The 19,582-nt window shown below is 38.0% G+C and overlaps 1 protein-coding gene across 3 annotated transcripts in view; it reads left to right on the top strand.

Annotated features, from left to right (window-relative positions):
* Window positions 1-19,582, top strand: part of LOC101749641 (interleukin-5 receptor subunit alpha-like) — a 44,471-nt gene that overhangs the window by 2,784 nt on the left and 22,105 nt on the right. The window contains exons 2-7 of one of the 3 annotated variants that reach the window (XM_046906092.1): window positions 12,091-12,140; window positions 17,403-17,593; window positions 17,923-18,077; window positions 18,212-18,359; window positions 18,870-18,978; window positions 19,111-19,298. In XM_046906092.1, the coding sequence (XP_046762048.1) occupies window positions 17,491-17,593; window positions 17,923-18,077; window positions 18,212-18,359; window positions 18,870-18,978; window positions 19,111-19,298 (703 nt within the window). In that variant the 5' untranslated portion in view covers window positions 12,091-12,140; window positions 17,403-17,490. Of the gene's footprint in view, window positions 1-12,049; window positions 12,141-17,351; window positions 17,594-17,922; window positions 18,078-18,211; window positions 18,360-18,869; window positions 18,979-19,110; window positions 19,299-19,582 lie in introns of those variants that run through there. The other 2 variants (XM_015277736.4, XM_015277737.4) reach the window with 2 other exon arrangements.

Here is a 19,582-nt window from a genome sequence, read left to right on the forward strand (position 1 = left end):
AAATTTAGCTATGGAAATGTATGTAAGGTTGGGAGTTCTTGTGAATTATGGGCCAGCACATTTATTTGGTACTACTGCTCTTATGAAAAAGGAAATGAGAGAGCAAAAAAACTAACTGTAACTGATCTCTTCAGAACTGAGTTGTTCTGATTACTGCTCTGTAGAGGAACCGAAAGATCCCTACTGTAGGATAAAGACTGTCCTGTGACTCTTGTGTCTACTCAGCTTCTGTAATTCTTGAAACTGGGTCCTACAGACTGTCAAGAACAGGGCTGCTCTCAGAAGTACAGGTTCCTGCACTGGGGAAGTTGGGTCATGATGTAACATTTACAGCAAATTAGGATACAAGATACTGGGCTGGTACAAAAGCCAACAGATTAAAGATGTCAACATCTTTAATTGTGAAAAAAGTGATTATAGACTAGGAAAGTTTAAACCCCCGTTAATTATATGGAGTAAGCAATGCTTTATCTCTGTCAGTGTGGGTATTTAAAATAGATATTGGGAAAGTATAACTTGACAGAAAGACACAAAATGCACAAAGTCAACTCTTCAATGTTTGAAACCCAGTTTTGTCATTGGCAGCCTCATTGTCAGTGCTTGAGCTAGACATGGATATTTTTGCTCAATCAGTTAACTTGAAAGTGGACTTTCCCTTAGCTGCTGTGTCAGCCTGGAGAATGATTTGATTTGTTTATGGAAGGGAGGGGAGCAGCATGCCAGAGTAGTGTATAAGCATCCCTTACTAGTCCTGCAGGTTATACCACAGACTTCCTGGGGTCAGTATGTATTCTTTCCAAGATCAAAACCATTGCAATGGATTCACATGACTATCTTTGACCTTTAATTTAAAGAATAACAATTTAATATAAAGAATTGCATGTATAAGAAAGAGCATTGCTGCTATTGTCCAGAAGAAGTTGATAATCAAAAGACAATCTTTCTGGTATGTTTTTTCTTCTTCTTTCTCTTTCTGAATGTATTTTAAATTTTTCACCTTTAATTGGAGATCCAAGAAATGGAAAGAAAGCAGTATTAGAATCACAGAATCATAGAATGCCCTGGTTGAAAAGGACCATAATGATCATGGAGTTTCAACCCCCCTGCTGTGTGCAGGGTCACCAACCACCAGACCAGGCTGCCCAGAGACATATCCAGCCTGGCCTTGAATGCCTCCAGGGATGGGGCATCCACAGCCTCCTTGGGCAACCTGTTCCAGTGCGTCACCACCCTCTTTGTGAAAAAACTTCCTCCTAATATCAAAGCTAAATCTCCCCTGTCTCAGTTTAAAACCATTCCACCTTTGTCCTATCACTGTCCACCCATGCAAACCCCCTCCTGTTTATACATTCCCTTCAAGTACTGGAAGGCTGCAATGAGGTCTCTCCGGAGCCTTCTCTTCTCCAAGCTAAACAAGCTCAGTTCCCTCAACCTTTCCTCATAGGAGAGGTGCTCCAGCCCTCTGATCATCTTAGTGGCCCTCCTCTGGACCTGCTCTAAGACCTCCACGTCCTTCCTGTGCTGGGGGCCCCAGGCCTGGATGCAGTACTTCAGATGGCGCCTCACAAGAGCCGAGAAGAGGGGGACAATCACCTCCCTCTCCCTGTTGGCCACGCCTGTTTTAATGCAGCCCAGAACACAGTTGGCCTTCCGGGCTGCAGACGCACACTGCTGGCTCATGTCCAGCTTCTCATCTACCCAGGCCCTCAATTCCTTCTCTGCAGGGCTTCTCTTTTTTTTTTTTTTTTTGACTTCTTAATTATTACTATTACTCAGTTTCATCAACAAATATAGATGTCTGTGCAGAAGAATTGCCCAATCCCCAACCTGGCTTCAGGGTCACTGAAATTTGCTGTTGAGTACTAACTGGCTTCATCTTTTTACACAAACTGTCTAAACTTGAAATGTTAAAAGCTTATAAGTTTTTACCTTTAAAAAAATGTTAAATTATGACCTGAATTCAGTTCAAATATGCAGATACTGCTAGGTCTCCCCAGTCTGCAAAGGGGATTCTGTCCAAAAAAAAAGCCCTCATTTTCCTTTATGTCATATATACAGCCAAAGATATTTCTACAGCGAGCAAGATACTGAGAGTGCAGCAGGAGGCTTGTTTAAACTTTTTTACTCCTGTTTTGTACTTTCAAAGAGGAAACTGAAGTTGGCTGCAGCTGATGGTATGCTGACCTCACGTGCAAGGGAAGTGTAAGGACGAGGTATGAATTCGTCTGTAATGGCACAGTTATCTAGATGTAAGGCTATCCACTAGGTACACTAGAGCCCTATCGTGAAAATTACACTACTTGAAAGCCAGAGCAGAGTTTAGATGCCCATGTGGCAGCGACAGGTTCTGAAGTTTCCTTTGATTTCTGTTTACAAGAAGAAATTCTTCACCCACTTTCCTTATGTGACAGCAGTGGTTCATGCTTGCATGTCTCTGATGCTAGGCTACCATCATGTGGCCACTTTCAGAATCTTCCCGAGTAACAGAAATGAAGGCTGATTACTCAGCCTGCAAAACATCAAGGCACTTCCCGTGTGCAAGATCGAGTCTGCAGGTGGCTTTCAGAGGGTTTTATTTTGCTTCTTTATTGCAATCCATTATGTCTTAGCCACTCTGCCTACTGGTTCGTGTATGTTTTGTTCCATTCTAGTTTTCCACTCTCCAAACACTAACAGGTCACGCCTTCATTTCAGAAGGAAAAGGTGCCGTTTTCCCTGTAAACAGCAGCTATGGGCCACTCTAGCCATTAAACTCTGAAACATTAGGTTTATTTGTGTTAAGCATTTCTTCTCACACACACCATGCTCAGAGCTTCATCCCTATGTAAATGTGCCCGCAGGTCTAAAATCTAGCCAGAATGCTCCAAAGTTCAAGCATCTGACCTATTAATTCAGACTGTAAATCAAAGCAAAGCAATACAGAAACACCTAAGGGTGCTGCTTCGCTGCTGTTATGAGAGGAACAGAGATCTTCTGTTCCTGCAAGCCTATATTTTGGACCAGAACCTTGTGTCAAATAAAAACTGTTTTACTGCACTGACGCTTCTTCACGTTACAGTGCAATTAATATTTAAAATAAATATATACTCAATATATTTATTGCAGAATTGTCCAGGACCCTTTGCTGAATTTGTACCCATATGCACTAAATTGCTTAAAAAGTGTAAAATTGGATATATTTTAGACAAAGATTATTAGCTACAGACATTGTTGACTCCTGTTACTGGATGTTATTTATTTTACATTATTTACTTTATATTTTATATAATTTTATTTTAATCAAAATTAGAGGTTTTAAACAAAAATATATCAAAATAAAAGTTCTGCTAGCAGATTTTATATACTGCTGATGAGCAGACTAATGCTGCATTTGTAGGTAGGCTGACTGACAAGAGAAAACCACGCTTTTGCTTACAGTCATTTTGCACTTCATTCGTACAGTGAAAGTTAAAAAGGACGATGGAAAAGGGATTAATTTCTGAATTATAAATTAAAGGTGCATGTTGTTGCCATCTACATCTTAGTTACACCACTGGATAATTTCAGGATGAAAATAAACCAGGCGAGGGGAAAGTTGTCTTGCCAGAGTATTGTTTTTTTCATTGGCAATAACGATAACTGGACATGATTTGCGAAGATATATATATCTCCAATGAAAAAAAGAACTCATCATTTAAAAATTAATTTGTTTTTGATGTTGCAGTGACAATCACAAATATTACCTACAAGGCTATAAGCACCAGTCTGATATTGTGGTAACACAGCAGTAGTGTAAAGATTTTTATTTATTTCCTGTGTACTGCCAGCTGTGGTCAGGTTCCTTGATCATCTCCAGTCTAGGATTCTCTGAATACTTAAAATATCAAAGAAGTAAACTGATAACTTTCTTCCTCTGCCTTTCCGAGTTTCTTAGTAAACTTGAACTTATCGTGTTCTGATCATTACTTTCTACCGAGGTTCTTATTTCTGCAGAATTGTTCATTCATTCATTTGTTTTTCTGTTGCTAAAATTCATGACATCTACTATGCAAGCTAGTCGTGCTTTTCTTTCATCGAGACTTTTTCATCACTACTTACTCTCTTGTTTTCAACATGGTGTAGTTTTTGGCAGCAATATCCAGAAAAGATACAGCACTTTTTAATCCCTAAATATCAAATATTCATTAGGACCCTTTCCACCTATACAGAGGTAGTCTCTCAGCAACTCTGTTCGTACCTGTAAAGCACCACTGTCATGGTTTTATGATTTTTTGTTATTGGTATTCCACATCATAACGTCATGTAGTGCGCTGTGAGTTAAAGAGTTAATGCTCCAGTTCTGGGTTCCTTCTGTCCCAGAAGAGAAGAAGAACTGCATACTACATCCCCCAGAGGACTGTTCACTGTTCTGTTACCCTTTCTGCGCAGAGGGAAAGATAAAATTGTTCTCATATCACGAGACGTTCCCTCCTCTTTACTCTTCTGCTGAGCCCAGCTACACATCTCACTTCCCTCTGCATTAAAGTAAGGCCTTCAGTTTTCGGACACTCTCTCTCATTTTATTCAATTTATTATCTTCAATTCTAATTATATTGTATTATATTGTATTATAGTGTGTTATCTTGCATTCCAATATCTTATTTAGAGAATTACTCTATTTCTCCTCAGATCGTCGCCACTGTTTTGTTTTTAGGCCTATCTCCCTACCCTTACCCCTTTTTCCCTTTGCCCTTTCCCGGGCATGTGTCCGTGGGTCCCCCCACCCCACTAGTCACAGAACCAGGCCGAACCAGCCCGTAAACTGTTGACAACCACACACTGATCTGTTGATCCTGTGAGATATGGGAGTGCCACAGCCCTTCTTATGTGCACTTTACTGTATCAGCAATGAGATGCTATTTCAATGAGGCAGAAACGGGTCCAATGCAGATAATGAGTACTTGAAGGAGATCTTGTTTGTTTCTATGGAACTTCAACTTGGGGAGCTGTTGAGACCTTTTTTCGTAGCGTTATATATAACCATCTCTAAGATGTGACATGTTGATGATGCTACAGCTGGTAGTGCTTGGGAACCCCTATTGCTCCTCAGGAGGTATTTGCTTGTGACTCTCCCATGCTCCCAGCTCTGACAGTACTCTTACCATACAGATATGTTGTGGTGATAAAACTTATTTAGCTCAAATCACATTCAAAGTCCAACTGAAAAAGCCTAGATTGTCAAATCTAGCCATCCTGACCTCTATTGGGAATGGTCACTACAGAAGTTGTATCTGAATATAATACTTGCACAACAGAGCCGAAAGTTTCTAGTTACCATTTTGGACAAAAAAGACTCAACTTTGGGAAAATTAACTTATAGACAATTAAAATACTTCTGGGTTGTGGGAAACAAAAGGCAAACATTAGAACAACACCTTCCCCTACTTACAAGCTCAGATTTCAGAATCTTAGACAGACACCTAATTTATGGTAGATTCTCATCCTGATGTGGAGATCCATCTCTGCACAGTGCCACAAATGTCTCCTCGTCTGACACCAGTACTGGTGGTTTCAGTGGTGATGTTACCTGCAACAAGTATTATCTAACACATTCTTGTTTACACAGTGTTTACTACATCTCATCTTATTTATTTATTTATTTATTTATTTATTTATTTATTTATTTCAGGTATTGGAACACTTACTGTGATTCCTCAGAAGTAAACTTCTGTCAAAATAACGAGCAGCTGCTTAAAAGGAAGAAAAATGCTTAGTCACGTACTTCTGTCAGATAAAGCAAAATGAAAATGGCTAATGAATATGACTCAGCTGAAAGCAGGAAGTTGTTTAAGAGTGAAGGCATCCCTGACTCATCTGGATTTTCTTGAGTCAAGAGGGTTGGTACTGCTTGCATGATCAAGTGCAATAGGAAGAGCTGAAAACGGAAGTAGTGTCCGGTTCTGAATCGGGATCTGATTCTTTTTTTATGAGTTAGCTTATCCGGTCACACAAAGAGAAGTGAACAAACGGATCTATAGCGAGAGGAAAAGTAGCACTGGTCTGAGTGCAGGAAAGGGTTTAGATATAAGATGAGATGTCCCTGGGAAAATGTCCTTAGAGACATAGGAATAGAGCAGAGCTGTCAGCTCTTACGGACACCTTTCTGAGAGCACAAGAGCTCCCATCTCCCAGCAGAAGAAATCAAGTAATGGAGGTGGGAAACTGACTGAGCAAGGACCTGCTGGTCTACCTGAGGAAAAAGAGAGACATGTACAGGCAGTGGAAGTCCCTTCCAGCCCAAGTCATTCTATGATTCTATAATTCTGGGATGCTATGATGCTATGATTCTACGATTCTATGATAGTGGAAGCTACAGCCTTACCAAATATGTAGAAGCAGAAAGATAAGCATGTGTCATTGGGAATCTCCAATGTGCTAAATGGGGAATTACCAAAGCTTGCAAATAGCACTGTAGAAAGCCTTACATTTTGTCTTCTCCATCAGAAGCATGTGTATCCTCACTGTAAGACTGAGGGAGTGAATTGTGTGTGGAGTGCAACAGCTGTGAAGACCTAACATTAGGTCCAAGATCTAAGGGCTAACATTACTTTTCAAAACTTCAGGGAAGGATCATTCCTCTCTTTCAAATTCTTCCTGGAAGCCAGAGCTTTCTTCTCCTCCTCTGTTTTGGAAGTCAGAACTGGGCTAGAGCAGCCTTCTTCCAACAGATTTTAACCTAACTTTTCCTTGCAACCTTTGTTTGTTTGTTTGTTTGTTTGTTTATTATCCAGTGACACCTGAGTCAAAAACTTTATTATTTAATCTGGGAAATAAAGTATACAAGTATTGTCCAATGGAAAACTGCAGACTTTTCTCCCCCTGACTCAAAACAAATCCCTACAATAAGATAAACATCTAAACAAATTATGATTGTTTTCAAAGCAAATGTATAGATTTTAGAAGGCTCTTCTTCCAGATTCTTCAAAAATTTAGAATAAATGTCTTGTTGAAAGTCTAACATATTTTTATCAGAATTATATATATATATATATATATATATAAACTTGTGGCAAATATCAGTGCCCATAGGTCATTCTTTTGATTGAGAATAGAATTGCTTCAAAGAGCACATGGAATGGTTTATCCAATACTATGCTTGGTTGCTTCAAAGCATCTGAAGTGTTATGACTGATGAATGCAGCTTTCTGACTTTCAGTGTGATTTCTCTGCTTCTTATATTCTCACTCAAAGGAGATTGAAAATCCACAAAAATTTAGAGGAATATTTTTTGTTAATGAGCTCCAGATATAAGAGTTTGAAGAAGCAGAATATCAATATTGAACAGTATATAAGAGGATGAACATGTGATCTAGGAATGTATCTTTCTATAATACAGAATTATTTTTTAAAAATCTGCCTAGGTGAAGTCAATGCCAATGATTTTATCAGTCTGTACAGTTGCAAAGAAGTTGACTGTTTTGGAAATGTGATTAGCAAATCTGTTTCACCAACAAATAATTTATCTGCTTGCAATTGATGGGTTGGTGAATTTCATATTATCAGCTTTCTTGGCAACAAGTCAATTGTCTTTCAATTGAGTGATAAAAGCCACTCCTCTGTAGCTACTATTTTGGCAGGTAGGGTTTGGTGGGGAAGGGGTGCCATGAAGATGAGAAAGTTCTTCCAAAAATGTTGATTCCCTTTTAAATGTTCTGGACTGCATAGAAAATTTCAAAATATTGGTCAGAATCTGATGTCTAATTACACATGCAATTTCTCTCTGGGATGATGGTCAGGTCAGTGATGAATCACAGGAATTGTGGTGACTAGCAGCATGTAAGACTAAGGCTTGAAATAGATATCTTTCAGTGTGAAAACAGTAGATATACATCTTGAATATTTCTAGGAAGAAAGACTACTGAGATAAGCTATTTTTCATTACTGTTATTCAGCTTTCAAGGAAATTGGAGAAAATTTCTAGATTCTTGAGTGTACGTTACATATTCCTTATACATTGGCAAGAGATTACTAATTTCTGTAACAATTCCTGAACAGATATTCAAGCACTGACATCAGAAATTGTACTATATATACAATATTTATGTAGATATTAACATCTTATATACTATATATACTTTAACAGCAATCAACATGTGGAATCAAATCAGATAGAGACTCATCTCACCTCATACAGCATATCAGGTGAACCATACTTTGATTTGACCAGATCACTGCTCATTATGATTGAATTTCAAACCTCTACAGTTACTACACATGCAATCTCCCCAACTCCCCCCCATCCCCCTGTAGAGATAAACCTTTTAAAAATTGACAGATTTAGAAAAAAAAGATTCTAGATAAAGAACATTTTGTTTCATTCTTTTAATGAACCATTCTTAGTATTTCTCCATGCTTCTTTACACAGTAAGTTTAAGAATGTTCTTTGTAATGGTTCATTCCATTTTTCTTCCCAGTCAGCATGCAGAAAATGCTTCGGATGCTCAGAAACAATCTTTGTTCTTATAATATCTTTAGACTTCAAGTTTTAATACTTGAGATGATCTCCTGCAAAGCTTCAGTTGATTTGCAAATTGTTGTCCAAAACTGCTTCCTGTTTGGATCCCTGAAGATTTTGTAAAGTGAAGACTCCTGTGTCCTTCGACTAATTGCTTCAACTCAGAAACCAGTTTTCAATAAGGAGTAATCTGGTGCTACCCTGTGGCTCTCTTCGGCCATCTAACAAAGACAGTGTGTGTGTGCAGGTGATCATCTCTGTGAAGCCAAGAGTATTAGCGTCCTTTATGCAGCCAAATCTGAAAGGGAAAAAAGCCTCAATCCTCACTCAGAAAAAATTGGAGCTCTGTTTTTTTTTTCCATCTTTCTCTCCCTTATCTGTCCCCATGCTAAGTTGTGAATATTCTGTTGTAGGTACAAAGTGGGTCCAATTTATTCTAATGCATCTATAATGACAGTACGGTCAGTACTGTCAGTATTGTCTTGTAATTCAAATCTTTCATTGATTCTTTGTAATTAGCTAAGAACAGGCGTGTCTATACAACATTGCACTGTTTTAAAGGGCTCTTTCCCACCTCAGTGCAGTCACTTTATCCTAGATTGTTCCCCGAACTTGCACATTGGTCTCTGATAAACATTTACGTGTAGGTTTTGACTCTAATTTATATTAACTTTTACAGATATAGAAAAACAGAGAAGCAAAAGCATTCCAAAGTTAACTTGTATGGTCAACTGATGCCTATTTGCTGTACTTGACAATTTTTGGAAAGAAAAGAACAACAAAAAGCATCTGTCCAAAAAATGACTTTCTCTGGCTAGCCTTGTTTTGCTATACATATGTGTGAATCTATCCACTTTGAAAAGCTCTAGCAAAGTTATTCATAACAAAATAAATGTTACATTTTGAGACTGTAGATTCAGAGTAGAAGGCCATGTGGACAGCTACCATCACTATTATGTGAAACAGAAACATTGAGTTCAGCTTCAAAACAGAACTAAAAGGCCCAAATGGTGGTAGATTAGTCACTGCAGTAAAAAACTGTGATGCCAGAATTCCTTTCTGCTAACAAGGACATATGATTTCAGGTCACTTCCTTTACCTTACTGATGCCCTTTCATTTTGCCTCACTATTCCTCTGCAGAGAGGATGGCCCGTATCTTTGAAATACCATTTTTACTTCATTGCAAAGCAAAAAATGAGATTTTCTTTTCTTTCTCTGTTGATGTAAACAGAGGTGGAATTAAAGAGCAACCTAAATGCCACCAGCACATGGTTACAAGCACGAGTTGCTCTAACTAAGCAATTTAGGGGAATGAGAGAAGGGAAAATCCATGTCATGTAGTCACACGCATGAGTCTTCACTGGAACTATATTTTAGCCCAGTGCTTAGATGACCACAAAGCAAATGATTGCTTATTACTGGATTTTGTGTAGATCCTTGTCTTTCTGGAAAGTTATCAGCAATTCCTTTTCACAGGCAGCTAAACTCTGGATGAAGTAATGCTAAGTGTGTTGCTTTTATGGATATTTTTAATGATAAAACATGCTGTTTTCACCAAATCCACATGCTGTTCCAGTGAAGAACCTCCACTTAACTTGGTGTAAGAGTTTACTAATGATGGAAAGAAGTGTTGAACTCCTGTCATTCGTACTTTTCTGAATAAGGTTAAAAATGTGTGTGAGTATTAAAAAAAGGAAAATCCTCACAGTGTTTCTTCCATTTCATCTTTAATTACTTTAAATTCTAAGAAAACTCCAGAAAACATACTACTAGGTAAGGAATGGATTTTCTCTGAGGTCAGCAATGGTAGTATTTTATCAATGTAGGAAGAAGCATGCTGCTATTGCTAAAATGCATTCATCAGTTCAGTCTACAAACAACATTTAAACCAAATAAATGGGTTTGCTAATAAGCAGAAGATACACAAAAATAATTTTTTTATATATTAAAAATAAAGCACTGAGCCTGTGGCCAGGTTTGCTACTACTACCACTGGATTTGAGAACCTAAAGTCACATTCTTCTCACTTAAATGGAACTCACCTCTAAACTTAGTTGAAGTTGCTAATTATCACCTCCCTTTGTCTAAGCCCTTGCTAGAGAGGTAAGACTTCCTGTATGCACTCATCTTTAAGCTTAGGTCTGATAAACACCAAAACAAGGGAGCAGTAAGAGGTAAAAATATTCTTTTGGCTTTATGTTGCATGACTACATTATCTGGTGTTAAAAATAAAATTACATGTGGACCTAAATACATTATTTTCTAATCTAAATCCAATATTAAATTATTGAATCTATGAATCAGAGAAATATGGGCATAAACTATTCACATTAATCACAGCAGAAATAAACAACACTGATACTATTAAAAGAATGAGATATATTGTACATAACCAAGGTACAAAGCAGCAGTTTTGGGGGCTTCAATAGTAAGAATTTGGAACACTTCCTTGAGCTTTTGTATGACATTTCTTTTTGTTTGTTTGCTTGTATTAATTTTAACTTATGTATTTTTAATAAGCAATTAAAGCAAGGAGGGTAATGGAATCCTTCCTCTGTTAGCATCTGTCAACTGTGTCTGGTAACTGAAGATGGGGAAAACTGAAGTAGAAGAGCCAGTTTCTATGCTCTGGACTGGAGAACAGTGGTGTATACATAACATACAACAGGAAAAAGACTATTTGATTTGTTCAACTGTTTGTGGCATTGCATTTAAAATGAGGTTTTTAAGAAGATAAAGAGCTTGTCCAATTTGGAGATTTTTTAAAAGGCAGTTCTTAATACATTCTTGACAAATTAGACACATTTCAAGTCTTTGCACCAAAACCTGGAAAGTTTCAGATGCTCAGCCAATAACTTCTAACTGGAACAAAGAGGTGTGCCAGTTCCAAACCATATTCCCAGAAAGATAGAAGTGAATTATCCAAAATTCTCCCATCAAATTCAGCTTAAGGAGAAAACTAGAATACAAAACGTCAGCTTGTATGAATAAAATGATACGTTAGTCACAAATCCATGAATTAGATGTTAAGTTGGGCAAAGCTTCTGGGAGTAAAATAGGTAACAATGCCTGTTCAAAGAGTAGGAGTTGTTTGTTCTTTTACCTCCATGAGATTTTTTATGTCTAGTATTCTGTCATTGTAGTTGTTACTAAGTAATTAGTTTATTTTGATTTTTTGCACCTTGAAGCATGTATATTAATCACCAGAAAACCAGGAGAACAGTGGCAAGGAGGGTATGATATTTCTTGGATTTTAATTTCATATCTATCACCTGCACCACATAGTTTAATTTATTCTGAAATATGACCTTTTCTTGAAAGATAAAAACTCATTGCAGTATGTAAAATGTTTGGAAATCTTTATTTTCTATATGAAAAGAGAAAAACTAGTAACATGATGCCCAGCGGGTTACTCAGTAAGGTGTGTCTCTTTTCAAGGTGTTCTGAAGAATTTGACTAAGGCTCCAGTTGGTGTTCATGGTGTGTTTTCTTCCCTTGGGAGGAAGTGACAGCAGCAGTGGGCTTTTCCTGAGATGGTATCTTGAGAAAAAGGGAAGTCTCCCAAATCATTTCTTGCTATAGTCTTTGAGACATTCTCCTGTGCTTATCTCTACAGATTCTCAGCCCAAATGATGCTGCATGCAATTAACATGGATTAAAAAGAAGGTAAGATTTGAAAAAACAAAGGTGAATAGTCTGCTATTTTAACTAAATACATTTAAAATGTATTTATTTGACCTATGTTTTTTATTTCATTATTCCTTAGACAATACCAGCATTATGTACTATCACATACGGGGGCTTCAGAAAATATGAATCTGTAGCCTTAAATTACGTGTAAGTTTTAGATATTTCTTCATGATTCAACCAGTTCTCGTGATGCTTTTTAATTTGCATTTCAGCTTAAGAACGCTTTTCTATTATTGCTTAATGACTGAATTTGTCCTCTAAATTATGTACAGTGTATTTTTCAGGAAGACCTGAGCCTGTCTTTTTGGATGATTTAACAATTTTTTTTCAAAGAAAATATAAAAAAAAAAGTTCTTACTTGGATCTTATCTTTTGTATTAAGAAGTAGTCAGATAATCAGATGCACAAATGTTTCAAAAATTTCTTTCTTCAGATGTATAGACAATGCAAACCTCTATACTTCAGGAAAATCTCCATTCTCTTGAACTTTTAAAATTAAACAATTATTTTTCTACACATCCGTAGTAGCTGCTCTAAGTTTTGCTCAGACCAGCTGAGGTTTGCTACTTTCATTTTCTTGTCCTAACTGTCTACTTCCCAGATTCACCAGGTGTGTTTTGCACATTCCCTACAGTCTCGCAGCTGTCTGGTGTGTAGCAGGCAGATTGCCATGCATTACTTCCCCTGTACATAACTCTAGCAACCCACTATTGCAGAACAAAGACATTGCTGGGCAGCAACCGTCTGGCATTGGTTATATCTGGAATCCAACAATAAAAACAAGGAGTTAAGTAAAAGACAATTACAACAAAAGGTGCTAATTATGAGAATAGTACTTTTAAAATTATTTTCATATTTTCATCTTGATGAAAATCTTGATGAATATTTTCATCTCCCAGGCAACAAACAGGACCCAAGGAAACAGCTACAAGTTGCAGCAGACGAGGTTTAGATTAGACGTAAGGAAAAACTTTTTCTCTCGGAGAGTGGTCAGACACTGGAATGGCCTGCCCAGGGAGGTGGTGTAGTCACCGTCCCTGGCAGTGTTCAAGAGGTGCCTGGATGAGGAGCTACGAGATATGGTTTAGTAGCTTGTGGTAGCAATGGTAATGGGAGGACGGTTGGACTAGATGATCTTGTAGGTCCTTTCCAACCTTGTGATTCTATGATTCTATGATAATAAAAGAGGTTTGTTGTGGGATTTTTTGACAGATAACTATTTGGAAAACAATCTGACTTTGTTGATTTTTGGTTATTTTTTTATATAATTTACATTATTCACATAGTTTCTATCCTATTAAAACAGCTGAACTGTCTGTTATTATATTTGACTAGAATCTATTTCTCCAGAGTGGGCTTTTAAAACACAGAAAGTCAGGCTGTGAATTTTATTTTGCATCTCATGGACTGAATTTTGGCACCATATGCCAACATAAAGATGTTTGCAATTAAAACAACACTAGAAGGATACTGTTGTCTCTGCTCATGTTTGAGAAAAAATGTTCTGTGACCCTGCTCATCTGAATGGACATTAATGAAAATATGCTTGCTTTGCTTGCTTTGACAAGTAGTGGATCTAAAAGCCTTTTACATATGGATGTCTTTTCATTCCCTTTTGATCACCTGTAGTACTTTCCCTTTGCTATATTCTGGGGACCAATTCATTGACTATTTCACGAGAATGAATGTATACAAGCCTATGGAGCCATACAACATGCATCCCAGGGTCATGAAGGAACTGGCTGACCTGGTTGCCAAGCTGCTCTCCATCAAATTTGAAAAACTGTGGCTGTCAGGCAAAGTTCCTGGTGACTGGAAAAAAGGAAATATTAATCTCGTATTCAAAGAAGGGAGAAAGAAAGACCTGAGGAACTCAGGCCTGTGAGCCTCACCTCCGTGCCTGGGAAGATCATGGAGCCAGTTCTCCTGGAAGAGATGTTAAGGCACTTGTGAGATGTGGAGGTGATCTGAGACAGCTGGTATGGCTTTACCAAGGGTAGATCGTGCCAGATCAATCTGATGGCCCTCAATAATGGAGTGATGGCATCGATGGACAAAGGACATCATCTACCTGTACTCGTGCACAGCCTTTGACATGATCCTGCACCTCATCCTTATCTCTAAATTGGAGACATATGAATTTGAAGTCTTGACTATTAGGTAGACAAAGCATTGATTGGATGGTCACAGCTAGAAGATCGTGGTCAATGGCACCATGTCCAAGTGGTGACTGGTCATGAGTGGTGTCCCCCAGGGATTTGTCTTGGGACCAGTGTTCTTCAACATCTTTATCAACATAGATGGTGGGATCGAGTGCAGCCTCAGCAAGTTTACTGATGACAGAAAACTGAGTGGTGCAACTGACACAATAGAAGGGAGGAATGCTGTCCAGAGGGACCTGGACATGCTCATAAAGTGGGCACAAAAGAACATCGGGAGGTTTAACAAGGCCAACTGCAAGGTGCTGCACTTGGGTTGAGGCAGTCCCAGATAGGAGTACAGACTGGGGAAAGAACTTGTTGAAAGCAGCCCTGTGGAGAAGGACTTGGGAATACTGGTAGACAAAAAGCTGGACATGAGCCAGTAGTTTGCGCTTGCAGCACGAAAGGCCAACAGTATCCTGGGCTGCATCAAAAGAATGACAGCCAGCTGGGAGAGGGAGGTGATTTTCCCCTTCAATTCTGCCCCTGTGAGGCCCCATCTGGAGTAGTGTCCAAACCTGGGAGCCACAAATACAGGAAGGATATGGAGTTGTTGAAGGAGGTCCAGAGGAGGGCCATGAAGAGATGATCAAAGGGCTGGAGCACCTCTTCTCTGCAGAAAGGTTGAGGGAACTGGGCTTGTTTAGCATGGAGAAGGCTCCCATGAGACCTCATTGTGGCCTTCCAGTACATGAAGATAGCTTGCAAGCTGGGGGGACCAACTTCTTACACAGTCTGATAGTGACAGAACAAAGAGGAATGGTTTTAAACTAAGCGAGGGGAAATTTAGACATTAGGAGGAAATGTTTTGCTCAGAGGGTGATGAGGCACTGGAACAGGTTGTGGATGCCTCATCTCTGGAGGCATTCAAATTGGTTAAGATCCCAGGCAGCGTGATCTACTGGTTAGCAACCCTGTCAATGGCAGGGGGTTAGAGCTTGATGATCTGTAGGGTCCCCTCAAACCTAAGCCATTTTATGATACTTTGATTGTGTATAAACATAAGACATGATCTGTGGGGTCATCTTAGCAGCACATCTGCTATTGGTCTCCAGCAATGGCAATAGGAGGTACCACTTGGATATAATCCACAACTTTGGCCAACTCCTGCATCCACAGTTGCCAAATTAGAGATGTTAGAGCATATAGAATCATAGAATCAAGTTGGAAAAGACCTTAAAGATCATCGAGTCCAACCATGACCTAACCATACCACTCTAACTAACAACCCTCCGATATATCATGTCACTGAGCACCACATCCAAAAGGTTTTTAAACACATCCAGGGATGGTGATCACCTCCCTGGGGAGCCTATTCCAATGCTTAACAACCCTTTCTGTAAAGAAGTGTTTCCTAATATCCAACCTAAACTTACCCTGGTGCAACTTGAGGTCATATATTCCTATCAAACTTTTTAGTCCCTTTCCACAGACCTCCTCTCCACAAGTTTACTTTGCCCTGTTCTCAGCCTGCTGATACTGTCTCCCGTGACACCTCCCATGGCAGCAGATTGCCAGAGTTCATTGAGCTCTGAGCAGAGGATTGCCTTCAGTGCCTTCAGTGTTGTACAAAAAGTACTGCTAGGAGCAAGTTGCCTCTCGGAAACAGCAGTGCTTTTTCCTGAAATGCCCATTTTTGACTCAAACTGGTGGCTGCCTTTTAAGAAATCATTCAGACTTAGAAACCTTCATTTTCTACCACTTTTTCCTCTCTCCCTCTGAATTCAGTCAGTTATACTGCCTCACAGATTATTTCTATTTTTGTTCCTAACACTGACAACATTTCCTTCTTTAAGATTTATTTTGTTCCTTTTCCTATTTTAAGTCTTTTCACCTTCATTTTCCACAAATGTCATGGTACTAACAGCTACAAATATTTCATATTTAACTTTTTAGTGTTTTTCACCCCATTTTCCTGTTTCTACTGACTTAAGAACGCAAATGTTCCTAGGCATACTTTTGAAGTGAGAACCTGAGAACAATACAGTTCATTAAATCACCTCTTGTTTACTGCATTGTACCAAAATAGCATTATAAATGTACCTTTATGTGCATGTGTATCTGTATATATATATATGTATATTCCATACATATACATATACATATGTATATTCCATACATATGTGTATGTATATATGTATATTCCAGGTAACTTCATTGTGTAAACATGTAGACTTTTTGGAGTGTGCTAAACATTAATACATTTTCCTCTACACAGCCTGTGCCTCTTGTTAGTCAATTTATTGAGAACACTGTGATAGAGAGTGGCTCCAGGAGTCCTTCTGCTGTTTCCCAAATGAAATATATGGAGTATGAGTGTGTATGGCTTTAGCACTGAAAAACATCAAAGTCAAGATAAATGAGTTAGTTGGTGAATGAAAGACCCGGAACACAGAGACTTGTTAATTCTGTGGAGAACTGTCTGAGAAGTCATCTTACATCAAGAGATCTGCCTTTGAATAAATATTTAGCTGTCTGAGCAATTTATATATCTTTCTAAAACCAACTTCAACCAGTACACAGTGTTTGCTTACTGTATCCCAAAGTTAGCAAAGGTGGTACAATCTTCCTGATACTCACTTTTATGAATGTCGTGATTAATCTTTCCTCTCCTCAGATAGTTGCAGTTACTTGGAACAGGTAATATGACGTACAACCCAGAAGTGACAGTTGGCCTGCTGCTGTTAGAGACTATTTGCAGACTAGTTACTGCAAATAGAGCTTCTGGTTTTGCATCTATCCAAAGTTATGTCAGGTGATTCCCACTAAAACTGTCTGCTATCAGGCACTATCAATATTGTAGTTTTTGTGATCTTACCATACAATCAGTCCAACATCCCAATTGAAAACTAGCTCAGTATGATAAATATCCTCTTTGACTATGGTACACAGCCCAAGTACAGGTTTAAATACAAACATCCTGGTAACAGAAGGCACTGACCAACAAGACTCATTAACCATGCGTCATTTCATGTTTACTTCCTAGAATTCTGACATCACTTCAGTGGTTAAGTGACTGCTTCATATTATTTCACAGATGAAAAATGAAAACATCATGTTCTAAGTGAGCCAAACTTGGAACTAAATTTTCAGTTCCTACAAATCTGTGACCCGAAGCATTTAATATGACACATGTCACATATGTTCCTGTTGTGCTGATGCTAAGCTTTTTCCAACTTAAGACACTGTTTTCCGCTGGTTTGGCAAGAAGACAACCGGATGTACTGGGTAAGTAAAAAATTAAGTAATGTTTCATCCCATGCTAGACATCCCAGTTCTCTGATCAGATCTTCTTGTCAAGTCTCTTTCTACAACCAATAGGAAAATTGCTCAAGGCAGATAAAAGTGAATTACCTAACATTTCAGGAAATGTAGATGGGTAAACATGAATCTCACTATTCAAGTCACTCATATTATTGAATGTCACCACCTATTCTATGTGAGAACAGAACTCCCCAGGGGGAGCTGATGAGTGTGCAGGCCTTATTGGGAGACAAATCCTTTTTGTACATAGTGGGGGATCACTTTTCCTCTCTGTAATGTCATTCTAATTGCAGATGACCTTCGGCTACATAATGATCTGCAGGTTACCAAGAAAGAGTCTCAAGTTATTCTGTACTGGAACAACAACCTGACAAAAGAAGAGACAGAGAAGTACAGTGTGAAGTATATTCTGAGTTACACATTCTTTGATACATCTCAGGAAAGGAAAGTAAGTTGTTCAGTGGTTGCGTGTAGTTTAAAGTGAAATCATACATTACTTCATTTGGTACATGAATTTGCATAATTTGCCTTTCAGTCATTACTACTGTCTGTCTGAATGTAATTCTTTCTTCCTCTTTTTAGGAAAGACTAGAGGAAAAGAAAAAAAAAATACGTCTTGAGCTACATACTGGTTTTAAAGCTAAAGTTAAAACACAAGTTTTTATGAAAGAAACAGAAGACCTAATTAAGGAGAGCGGCTGGACAGAATGTACATACAGGTCTCCTCCAGGTCAGCTATTTCCTGCACGTCATTAAGACTTACAAGCATTCCTTGTAATGTTCTGTCTTACTTGGAGACATATAGTTTCTAAAAGCTAATTATTATCTTATGCCATTTTTTAAAACATTCGTTTAAGAGAATGACATATAGCATCTTGGAATACTGGTAATTATTTAAGACATGTTCAGATTCAGCTCAGCTGAGTGAGATGTCAGACCATTATTCCAAGTCTCCATCTTCCCTAACTCCTAACTCTGCCGAAGATTGCCTTTTGTATTATCTGGTTTCAGGAAATCTTCAAACAGCAGAGTTCTTCAGCTAGTATTCCAGACATTTTTTTTCTCTTTGTTTTACTGACATTATTATTGCCTCCCAAATCCATTTGTTCTCACCCAGTACTTATGCGCCCCACTAGAGATAAGGATACAATACAGGTTTTAGAGGCATTCATCATGTTTCTAGAAAATCTGTGTAACATAAACATCACACTCTTATTTTTTTCTTCTTTCTTTGTTGCAGTATATATTCAGAATCTTTCATGCGTCATATATAATATTTCTTTTTTCAATTGCTCCTGGCATATTAAAGCAGAAGATCCTGCAGATGTCCAGTATTTCTTTTCATACAGGTAAGGAACTTGTGCAAAATTAGTAAATTAGTATGAAACTATTGTTTGTTTGTTTTAAAATATTAAATCTGTTATACCTTGCCTAAGATCTATTATACCTTGATCTGAAAGACTCATATTTCCTTCCCACAGACACACAGAAAAAGATTTTGAATGCCAGCAATATATAAAAAATGCAAGGAATAAAAATATTGGGTGCCACATGAAAGATATATCTTTCCAACCACCAAGGAAAATATTTTTAAACATATCTGTAGTAGATCTGAGAAATAATTCAAGAAGAGTGTCTTATTATAAAGGTTTTATACCTCAGAAAATAGGTAAGTATTGTCTATTACTGCCTATTATGAAAAACTCATTTATTGATAATTTCACTGATCTGGAATGAAGGAAACAAGAGAGAAGTGTGACAAAGTCAGAATATTATTTCCAACTTGCTATACATTTATATCTGTGGGAATTTTACACAAAGATTAAAAAAAAAAAAAAAAAAAAGAGATTGTGACTCAAAGGCCTTTAGTTTTATTCTTTGAAGTAATATCATTGTTTATCTATTATTGCGCTTTAGAAAATAATAGGACATTGTGAGAAAATGTTTTAAAGA

The sequence above is a fragment of the Gallus gallus genome, chromosome 1 (assembly GCF_016699485.2).
Source record: "Gallus gallus isolate bGalGal1 chromosome 1, bGalGal1.mat.broiler.GRCg7b, whole genome shotgun sequence".
NCBI lineage: Eukaryota > Metazoa > Chordata > Aves > Galliformes > Phasianidae > Gallus > Gallus gallus.